The 11,485-nt window shown below is 27.8% G+C and overlaps 2 protein-coding genes across 2 annotated transcripts; both read right to left on the reverse strand.

Moving 5' to 3' along the window:
* Positions 1-596: 596 nt before the first annotated feature.
* LOC114379976 (alcohol dehydrogenase-like 2) lies at positions 597-2,760 on the reverse strand. Its single transcript, XM_028338837.1, has 7 exons — positions 2,662-2,760; positions 2,382-2,524; positions 2,225-2,262; positions 1,688-2,090; positions 1,330-1,566; positions 1,007-1,165; positions 597-888 (listed from the first exon to the last, which is right to left on the reverse strand). Exons 1-7 carry the CDS (start codon positions 2,693-2,695, stop codon positions 772-774), a joined length of 1,131 nt encoding a protein of 376 aa, XP_028194638.1. The 5' UTR covers positions 2,696-2,760; the 3' UTR covers positions 597-771.
* A 4,425-nt stretch (positions 2,761-7,185) lies between these two features.
* LOC114379977 (alcohol dehydrogenase-like 2) lies at positions 7,186-9,476 on the reverse strand. The gene is made up of 7 exons (XM_028338838.1): positions 9,329-9,476; positions 9,032-9,174; positions 8,839-8,876; positions 8,294-8,696; positions 7,953-8,189; positions 7,660-7,818; positions 7,186-7,547 (listed from the first exon to the last, which is right to left on the reverse strand). The coding sequence occupies exons 1-7, from the start codon at positions 9,360-9,362 to the stop codon at positions 7,434-7,436; spliced, it is 1,128 nt and encodes a 375-aa protein (XP_028194639.1). The 5' UTR covers positions 9,363-9,476; the 3' UTR covers positions 7,186-7,433.
* Between the last annotated feature and the right edge of the window lie 2,009 nt (positions 9,477-11,485).

Raw genomic sequence — 11,485 nt, forward strand, 5'->3', positions numbered from 1 at the left:
TTTGTTTCTAAATAAAAATTAAAATATTATTAATTCTTATTATTTTCTACTTTCAGTTTCCATCAACTACTCGAGTTCTTTTGTACATTTTCACATATTTTTCTCATTCTTTGTAGAATTTAGTTCTTAAAAAATATTTTATAATAAATACAATCAAACACACTGTTCTGCTGAAGCTGAGCTGACCAGAGAAACACTCGTCTGCCCAAATACTGAGACAAAAGATTCAAAAGATTTCTTATATATGTGATCTTAAGAAGAGAGGTATAGCATGTTTAGGTTGTTGTTCAATCCTCATGAACGTATTTTTATATAAGAATGGTTTTTGTATCTTTTGCTCCAAAGATACTTTTAAAAGCTCCTCCAAAACATGCTAGTGATAACAACATAAAAAACATTGGACAAAATCATATTTTAAACTATAGAGACTGAGTTGACATCCAGAATATTTGGATGACTAACATGATGTCCCGTATTTTCTGGCAAATGTCTCATGAATACCGCCTTACAATTCTATACTCAAAAGAGAGGAAGAGATAAATATAGATATAATATATAGGACGTGATAAAAAAAAAAAAAAAAAAAGAGATCGAAAAAAGTAATAAATAATAGAATGTTTATAAAATAGTAATGTTGATATATCATCACACATTTTTTAGTACCAACGTCTTTATAACAACGCCTCATATTATTATCCTCTAAAGTCGTATAATTGCATATGAATCTTTGCACTCTATTGAAGTTTTCTTGTCTTATTCTGGAAACTGTTGTCAATGTGACATCTTGATGACAACTTTCACACAATTGGGCTTTTTCAATAGTTCAAATGCTTTGTTTATATCTGTCAATGGGACCTCATGGGTGAATAGTTCTTGAAGAGGGAATTCCTGTGAAGTAGGAAATACCACAACCATCAGAATTTTAAAAGGAACATAAAATATACGTGACAAATAATCTAAAAAATGTACCTACTCTATATAATTAGTTAAATGTCTAGAGCGTTACCTCTTTCTGGCATTTGTTAGCTACGATGGACAGGTCAGATATGGCTTTTAGCCCCCCAAAAACAGAACCTTTCAAAGTTCTACCATACATAATGGAAGTAAGACCAAACGGGATAATAGGTTCTGTTCCTGTACCAATTGCTATTGTTTTACCTGTTCCCTACATGTATATATGGAAGCAATAATTAGGAACACAAAATATTATAAGAGTGAGGGAAATTAAAAGGAACACAATAGTATGTGTAGAATCTCAATCATTAGAAAATATTTGACCCAAAAAACAAAATATCAAATAACAAAACTGCTCCATGAGGTGAAACTTACCACTTTTGTGGCTTCCACAGATTCAGTAAGTAAAGGGGCAACTCCACTGCACTCAAAGGAATAATCCACACCCATCCCACCACTCATTTCCTTAACCAATTCTGAAACAGATTTAGCTGAATCACCAGCCTTTATAAAGTCAGTCATTCCAAAAGCCTCTCCTTTTTCTCTCTTCATCTCATTTTTGTCAATTCCAATTATCTTAGTTGCTCCCAGCATTTTGGCGCCACTTATAGCCTGCAACACGTACAAGTCACAAGGTGAATCTCATTTACAATCAAAATTCAAGCTTCAAACTTCAGAAGGAAAAAATAAGTGACAGTCCAACACAAACATACAAGATTCATTTTATACATACCCCTAATCCAACAGCTCCAAGACCAAAAACAGCTACACTGGATCCACTTTCAACCTTGGCCTCCTTCCAAGCAGCTCCATAACCAGTTGAAAACCCACATGAGATGAAACTGGCATGGGCTGGATCAATGGTTGGATCAACTTTGAGAGTATAGTTGGCATCACTAACCATGTACTCTGACCATGTTGCACAACTTAAGACATGGTGTAGCCTCTGGCCTCGGATGGACATCCTTGAAGTGTTATCTGGTAGTAGACCAGTCAATCTTATAGGGTATGTCAGACACAAATTGGTTTTTCCTGAAACACAGTTCTCACATTCTTGGCACTCGCCTATGTATGTTGGAATTACTACATCCCCTTCTTTCAAATTTCTCACTTGATCACCAACACTCTCTACAACACTGTAATTAACACATTGATTGAAGATACAATTAAGTCATAACAACAACAACAGCAAAAAAGTCTATGTCTCTTGATTATTATATTTATACATAGGAACAAAAAAAAAGAGAAAGGCATTATTTATGGAGCTTACCCAACTCCTTCGTGTCCAAGTGCTAGAGGAAAATTGATCTGCAATTAATTTGTTTGTGGTAATCTATTAGTGGAAGAAAGATGAAGAAAATATATCTTTTTTTTTTTTTTGAGAAAACAAACTGAGACTCAAAGCATAGAATTGAAAAGACTCTAACATATGGGAATCCTTGAATGCTTGAGATGTCTGTGTGGCATAAACTGGCACATAGCATCTTAACTCGAACTTCTGTTGCTTTTGGTGGGTCTACTTGTATCTCTTCCACCGTTACAGGCTTTCCAGCCCCCCAGCATATTGCAGCTATAATACACAAACCAAAATTTTAACGCATATATATTATATATGCATAAGGCAGAGACAACTTAATTACCTCCTTTGCATAATTAACAATGTCACATGAAATATGGAAATTAAAACAAGCTTTTGACAGTTGATACCTTTGCATGAAATAACCTGCGAGGTGTTTGGCATTGTAGAAGAAATGCAGTTTCTTAATTAAATCAAACGAAGTGTAAATGGTTCTAAGGGTGCTGCTGCCCTCCTTTTTATAAAAGAATAGCTGGTCACTGATGTCATAAAATAGGTTTTTTTTTTGGATGATATAGAATAAGATTTATTCAATATTTGCACAAACTCCACGTAACATTTTTCGTAAATGACGACCGAAATGGATTACCTTTTACAACTTGTGGGAGCAGTGTTTGTAGTGACGGCTGCTTCTAAATTAAGTTTTTTAATTTATGAGAAGTGCACGATGCAGACTTTTTTCCTTAGCATGATTTGAACTACTATATTTTATTTCTTTGTCAACTTTAGTGATAACTTCAATTCATATATGGAAATCCAAGTTTTTCTTTTTTTAAGAAGGAGGGTCATATCATGTCACTCATAATCAAAGAACGAAGAATACAAAATGGAATACGATAAAAAAAAAAAAAAACATGGCTGCTGACATAAAAATGAAATCTCAAGGTTTTTATCTACTTTTCTAGACATTTTTCAGAAATTTACAATGCACATCACAGAAAAATAATTTCACGATTAATATAATACTCGTGTAATTTAACGTAAAGAATTTATGCAACTAGCTTTCTTGACACCAAAAACTTTCAAAATTACGCCCCCATTTGTTTATTTTTTTAAAAAAGAAATATTATAACACAATAATTTTTTAATTTTTGAAAAACGTATACACATTTATCATAATTTTTAAAATAAAAAACAAACGCACCATGATTCAAATATAACAATATATTCCTCCTCAAGAAATACAATAACATTTAAATTTAAATAAATATTTTGTTTTCAGAATATTTAAATATATATATATGCATTGAATGTAAACAACTTTTATATTATCACCATTGTCATATGAACGTGAGTTTGTTAACTTTTATATAACAGTACACAATTTTTTTTTTAAAGATAACATATTCAATTATTCATTCCATGTTTATAGATTATAATTAATTAGTATTCACTTGAATACCCTGCCATCTGCCAATCAACCACTGTTTCTCTTGCATGTGTCATTATTGCCGAAATATTCAGAACTTTATGGGCAAATAATCTTTTTTATTTATTAAAATCATTATATTTGATAATTGTATTTTATTTTTTAATTTCGAATAGGAATTAAAAATATAAAAAAATAATTATTAAAGAAATAAATATTACAAGATTATGAAAAAAATTGCTCGTCTGCTTTAAAAATGCAAACCGGCCACAGATTGAAACGAATCGGTCAAAAACTTCCCATCTTAGAATACTGGCCACCAAAATTGAATACTTCATCTGTTATACGATTTTCGATAGTATACTCGTGACTCGGGACTCGTGAGCGTGTAAAGAAAATATTTAAGTATAATTACGCATTTACTTTTTATAGGTTTTAAAATTATTTTTTTAATCCTTATAATTAATGAGTATTTTTTAATTTTTAAATTTATATTTTAGTGATAAAAAATTCTTTAACTTTAACCAACAAAGTTAAAATAAATTTAATGAGAAAGACCTTTTAAAAATTAAGATATAAATTTTAAGATTTAAAAAAATTATTTATTAATTATAGGGACTAAAAATAATAAATTTAGAAATTATAAAGATTAAAAGGGTAATTAAATCAAATATTAAATTATCTTATATGTATATTAAAATAAAATATTTTGAATTTTAAATAAAGATATACATTTTTATTTGTTATTATGTATGTATAAATATATATTGCAACTCTTATATAAATATCAAAAGAATATAATTCTTCACAAACATTAATTTTTTTATCTTAATATTGAATTATGGCATTTAATTTAAACGATCACCTTTTAAATGTAGTTTTTTTTTGTTGCAAATTAAAAAATATTAGATTAAGATTATTTAATTGTTAAAGGAATAAAAATAAAAATTCAAATTTGTTCCTGATAAATTCAATGTGAAATATATTAATGTGACAACTTATTTATCGCATTTTCAAAAATATATTTATAATGATTTTTATTGTTATTATTTATTAGTAGGTTGACTCGTACTTGCATAGAACCATAAACTGATAATCACATTAATTTTATACATTTAAATAGTTTGTAAATATGTTATTAATAATAAATCATAATTATTTTCTTGAAATTGAACTCACTTAAACTTTAACAATTAAAAAAAATCATGGCTATTATATTTTTATTGAAAGGTGAATAATTGAGTTTTTTTTCATTCAGTTACGATTAGAGAAAAGAAATTAAACGTACAGTAATCATTTGACGGATAATTATGAATATATATATATATATATATGCAATAGCAACTAAAATTGGCAATATATATGCTACTATTGAAATAAACTATATTATATATTATAATTAATAATATTATTGATAAATTAATTCTAATAATATTCTTATTATATTAAACAATAAATTAATAATTTAACAAATATAAATATAAATGTGTTTCTTCTTCTATTTTTGCATATTGCATCATGACGGATTAAAATCATAATATTATATTAAAGGACTCAATTAAAAATGAACTATTATCATATTTTGAAGACTAAAAAGGCATTTAAACCTTTTATACAACAATAATCTTTATATTTTTTTCCTTCAAAAATATTTTAAAAAGTTCTCCAATAATAACTCAAACATGCAAATAATAATAACGAACATTCGACAACTAAAGTCTAAAACAAACCAAGCTAGTGTAACTAAATTTGGAAAGAACAACGAATATGATGGTGGTGTGAGAATTCACAAATTCATGTTCAATTAGGATCAAGCTTCATTGAGTTAGATTTATGAAATTCAATACCGAATTTAATGTCTTTAATTTCGCTTATTTAAATCCAAAGCGGCCTAATAACTTGAAGTAACCCAATTTTTTTATTGGTTAGATTAGTTCAGGTTCATAGAAGGGTCCTAACTCACGTCAATTACTACATGATTAGAAGGAATTAAGGGCTCAAAAAGATCACAGTCAGAGATAATTTAAGATACTCCGAACCTGCCCACTTTGCCTATTAATTTCTTGACTTGGCTTAGTATTTTTTAAAATTTTTTTTATTTGTAAAAATCAAAGATAGATAAAAAAGTTTACAAAAATTCATGTAGTTAATTCAACCAATTAAAATAAATATTTTTAGTATTGCTTATAATTGTTTTGTTTATTTTTAGCCTTTAACTAAATCTAAAAAAAGATAGTCATTTGTTACACAATTCAATTTCATCACTCGTTTAAAATGATAATTAATTATATTAGTTGTTAAATCACATCCTTGTGAAAACGATACTCATTATTATCTGTACGACTAATTTATTTGTCGTATCGGTAACTGATATAATACAGTACAAGATTTTAATTTTTAACTTTGTCCGTGTCTTCGAGTTATAGGGAAATAATGACTTTTTTTCTTGAAATCTAAGAATCAAACGTACAGCATCTTCTTTGAAAGACCTAGACCTAGCATACTTCCGGGGAATTAAGGTTATCAAATTCAAACAGTTTATGTAAATTTGAGACAATTTCATAGATTCAACTCATATTCATATAAAAATAATAAAATATTTATAAATAACATACTAATTAAATATTTTAACAAAAAATAATAAATCATAAAGTTCAAAATATTTAAATAATCAAGTCTAGTAATAATATATCATCACTAAATAATAATTTATAGAAGTTATAGGAGTGATAGATTATTCTAATGAAGAGTTTGATGTTATTAGAGAACAAGAATTTCATATTATTAAAAGTAAGAATTTTATATTTAAGAATATCATACTAAATGAATGTTGAATGCTAAATATTCAGCAAACAATAAAAAATGACTTATATTTTTATTTAATTTTTTTAACTTGCTAACTCGTTGATTCGATGATAAATTCGAGAGTCTATCAAGTTTATTTAAAGTTTATAGAATTTGCATGAGAGTTTATAAAAAAAAAGTACTCAATAATCAACTCATAAAAGAACAAGGGAATTCTTAAACTTCTAAGAATTAACGAATTTGATAACCATGAACTATATCATGTAAACTTTTAATTACGTGTTGTTTGAAACTAATTCAAGTAGAAAAAAGGAAAATGAGAAAATAAAATATTTTTCTAACCACACTTAAAATATCTTTGAAAATTCTACATTTCTTGTAATATTTTCAAAAGAAATGAAGTTTATATTAAAAAAAGTCTTGATGAGTTCAGAAATTTACAGGGCCACCAATGCATGTCCCCCATGGTTCTTTCCTCTAGTTTATTTGCTTTCGGACCTTAAGCCCTCCTCTGTAACGAAAAAAGAAAAAAAAGGAAATATGTTTCTAGTCTTATATTTTTGGTCAAATAAAACAAAAAAGTTTATATTTTCATAGTGATGAATTTGATCTTCAAACATGTACCTTTAATTCTTTTAGCTTTAAAAATATGATGAATTTTTAAAAAATGAAAGAGTAAACTTATCATATGCAGTACGTATTATACAGTAAAATTAGTCTCAGACATTGAATTAATCCAACTACTGAAAGATTTACTTGGATAGTCGTAGGATCAATGAAACGGACAAAATACTATTGTAGGTGGTAGGATCGTGGCAGAGGATCTGGGTTCCACATACACACATGCATAGAGAAGGACAAAGAGAGAGACAATGGTAATTGATAAAGAGTGAAACGTGAATCTTTTTCAAACTTTGCCGAAGATTACCTACAATTGCGCTAATATGACTATGGCATGTTGATGACAACTTTGACACAATTGGGTTGTTTTAGTAGCTCAAATGCTTTGTTTATGTCTGCTAATGTGACCTCATGGGTGAAGAGTTCTTGAAGAGGGAATTCCTGTAAAAAAAAAAGAAGGAAAAATAGTCCAATACCATTATAAGAAATGTCCAAGAAAAAAGTAGACAGTGAATTCGTTATGGTTAAATTAAATGTCTAGAGGATACATAACCTTTTTGTGGCCTTTGTCAGCTAAAATGGAAAGGTCTGAAATGGCCCTGAGTCCTCCAAAAACAGAACCTTTCAAAGTTCTACCAAGCAGAATGGCAAAAAGACCCAATGGCAAAGTAATTTCAATTCCTACACCTATTACTATTGCTTTACCTGTTCCCTGTAGTATATACCAAAAAAAAATGGTAATTATTGGACGAGAAAGAAAACTAATGTGCATGTATTAATGGAATAAATCAACAATTATTGGACCAAACCAAAGAACCGAACTGTTTTTGATAAGGTGAAACTTACAATTTTTGTGGCTTCCAAGGATTCAGAGAGTAAAGTGGAAACTCCAGTACACTCAAAAGAATAGTCGGCACCCATTCCACCACTTAGTTCCTTGACCAATTCTGAAGCAGATTTATTAGAATCACCCGGATTTATAAAGTCAGTTATTCCAAAAGCTTCTCCTTTTGCTCTCTTGTTCTCGTTTGTGTCAATTCCAATTATCCTACTTGCTCCCTGCATTTTGGATCCAATTACAGCCTGCAGCACAAGCCACAAGGTCATTCTCATCCTGAATCAAACTTGAAGCCACAAAGTTAGAACAAAAATACTAACATATATATCTAAGATTATTTTACTCATACCCCTAATCCAACAGCCCCAAGACCAAAAACAGCTACAGTGGATCCACTTTCAACCTTGGCTTCCTTCCAAGCAGCTCCAAATCCAGTTGAAAAGCCACATGAGATGAAACTGGCATGAGCTCGATCAATGGTTGGATCAACTTTGAGAACGTAGTTGGCATCACTAACCATGTATTCTGACCATGTAGCACAACTGAAAATATGGTATATCCTCTCTCCTCGGATGGACATCCTTGAAGTGTTATCTGGCATTAGACCAGTCCATCTTACTGGGTATGTCATACACAAATTGGTTTTTTCTGAAACACAATTCTCACATTCTTGGCACTCGCCTATGTATGTTGGAATTACCACATCCCCTTCTTTCAGATTCGTTACTTGATCACCGACACTCTCTATAATACTGCCATTAATGCAACACATGATCTTATTAGTAGATAACTATATATAGATACGTTAGTGTAACAACAAAAATATTTGAGACTCTTAATTATTTTTTATAGGAAAATGTAACAACAAATGTACTGTTTGTTGAGATTCATTACCCAACTCCTTCGTGTCCAAGTGCTATAGGAAAATTGGTCTGCAAATTAGATTGTTTTTGGTAAGTAATTAATCTAGACTATATATATAGTGGAACAACGGTGAAGAAAATAGATTTTCTTTCTTTCTTTCTTTCTTAGAGAAAACAAACTGAAACTGAAAGTGAAATTAGCATGAGTTTGAAAGGATTCTAACATGTGGGAATCCTTTTGTGCTAGAGATGTCTGTGGAGCATATACTGGCACAAAGCATCTTAACTCGAACTTCGGTGGCTTTGGGAGGGTCTACTTGTATCTCTTCCACAGTCACAGGTTTTCCTATTCCCCAGCAAATAGCAGCTACAATACTCAAACCAAAAATTCATACATATAATTATACAAAATGAACTGGAGATATGTTATATATAATATACTACAGAAAAAGTTGTATAACAAAACTGAAAAATGAAAGTATTTAAACATATATAATACATGCTTGATGGTTGATTGATACCTTTGCATGTAATAATCTCTGAGGTTTTCGACATTGTAGAACGCAAAGCAAAGGAAAACGGTGGTGCGGTCGGTTATGGGTTATCAGGCACTCCCTTTTTCATAACAAAAAGGAAGCATAGCAAACTATATATAAAATAATAACAAATGAAAAATTCTATTTTTACAACAAACTTAGAATTTAATTGATTTTATTATTCAGTCGTGTATTTTTATATACAATAAGATTGTTATTTTGTCTAATAATTATTTTAAAAAATTAATTGGTTAAAATTGTAAAAAAAAAACAATGAGAATATATCAAAAATAAACTCGTAAATTTATATAATTTATTTATAATCTAAAAAAAGGTATAATGTATAAAATAAGATGAATAATATACTCAAAATTATTAAAAAATATTGTAGTAGGTATGTCCAAAATTGATATAATTCGTAATAAAATATTATTATGTGGGATCGGATTGGATACGACGAATTAATTTCTTAAAATATCGGATTTGATATAATTCGGAATAAAAAGTTTTGGGTCCATAGGATTAATTTCTTAAAATAATAAAATTTATTTAACAAGTTAATTCTTAACATATATATTTTTATACGAAAAATAGGAATTAAACCTGTGTCATGTCTCGAATTCGGAACCGTTTAATGGTATTGTAATAATCAAACTATTAGAACATGTTCTAGATAGGAAGGAATCAAACCTCTAATTATATATTTAAGATATAATATTATTTATTAATTGGGTAACTTCAGATTAATTATAATAAAATAAGATAAATGTTTGACAATTATTCGAAAAATATTTGTGTGTTCCACCGAAAAGTTTTCTGCCCAATTCAGGGTTTTGTCAGGTTAAGTGGCATTACATGCCATTTTTATTTATGGAGTATTTGAAATAAATTTTCATAATATAATTTTTTTATATAATACTTTATGAAAATCAAACTCAAAATATTTTCTAACAATTTTATATATTTTTTAATGTTTTTATAGTTATAGAATACTGTATATTTTTACAACAACTAATTACAGTTATAGTTTTTTCCAAAAAAAAAAAAATACGTACTAAACAAGCTTTCAAATAACTACTAGTATAATATATTTTTTATTTTGATTTTCTTTAAAACCGTAAAAAATAAATGAAATCCAAAAAATTATTTTTAAAGTTAATTTTTAATAAAAGAAGAAATAAAATGAGCTCTAAAATAAATATATTTCTTATCAAATTAAATTGTTTTTTAGTTATAATTTTAGACTTAAATTTAATGGTCATGTAATGATACTATAAACCAATTTCACATTATCATTTAGTTAAAATTATTATAAAAATATAAACTTACCATACATAATTATATGTGATAATTTAATGGGGCATAATCTTTTTCTCTTTAGAATATGGATAAAAAATAATAAGTTGTTTAGTAGATCAAATGTATAAATAAATATTGTAAAATAATAGTTTGAAAGGAATATTTTGACTAGTTGCGTAAGTAATGTGTAAAATACACATTCAAAAACATTAGGGAGAAAAATAAATATTAAGAATATCTAAATTAGAAGATTAAATATTTTTATTTTAAAATGAAAAAATCAAAAAAACATATTAGATTAAATAAGATAACCAAAATTATATTTTTTTTAAGTGAATCTAATGTATTTTTTAATAAAAAAAAAAAAAATTCATAAAAATATTAATCTCTACTAACATAAAATTTTCTATACATGTAAACTCTTTTTTGAAGCTAAACTTATAATGATTTTGTTTGTATGGAAGATATCCCTCCTGAACTGCAATACATGTAAACTTAGCAATCGAAATCCTAATAATATACTCAAAATCAAGCAAAAATATCTACCTATCAAACGACAAAAGTAACATACAGGTACAACAATAATGCAAGTAGCAGTGACCCGACCTTCCTGAAAAGAAAGAAATGACGAAAGCAGTAGTACGAGACAGAAAGATAACAAAATAGATAAAATAAATTACATAATACAGTAATTAATAAATTAAAAAAATTACAGTAATATTTTTTAAAACTATTATGAAATTAAATATAATTTTATCTTTTTTTCTACATTAATTTTGTTTAAAATTTTAAAATATTATACTAACATTTTCTTATATATTTTAAAATATTAAACTAGCACTC

The sequence above is a fragment of the Glycine soja genome, chromosome 12, assembly GCF_004193775.1.
Source record: "Glycine soja cultivar W05 chromosome 12, ASM419377v2, whole genome shotgun sequence".
In the NCBI taxonomy this organism is placed as follows: domain Eukaryota; kingdom Viridiplantae; phylum Streptophyta; class Magnoliopsida; order Fabales; family Fabaceae; genus Glycine; species Glycine soja.

Bases quoted from the DNA above. Each gene is read 5' to 3' on its own strand.
- LOC114379977 (XM_028338838.1), bottom strand. From the start codon at position 9,362: ATGTCGAAAACCTCAGAGATTATTACATGCAAAG. The intron at 9,175-9,328 runs GTATCAATCAAC...TGAGTATTGTAG, and splicing joins AGAGATTATTACATGCAAAG to CTGCTATTTGCTGGGGAATA. The intron at 8,877-9,031 runs GTTAGAATCCTT...TCTAATTTGCAG, and splicing joins GCACAAAAGGATTCCCACAT to ACCAATTTTCCTATAGCACT.
- LOC114379976 (XM_028338837.1), bottom strand. From the start codon at position 2,695: ATGCCAAACACCTCGCAGGTTATTTCATGCAAAG. The intron at 2,091-2,224 runs GTAAGCTCCATA...TGTTAATTACAG, and splicing joins CTTGGACACGAAGGAGTTGG to TGTTGTAGAGAGTGTTGGTG. The intron at 1,567-1,687 runs GTATGTATAAAA...TACGTGTTGCAG, and splicing joins TTGGAGCTGTTGGATTAGGG to GCTATAAGTGGCGCCAAAAT.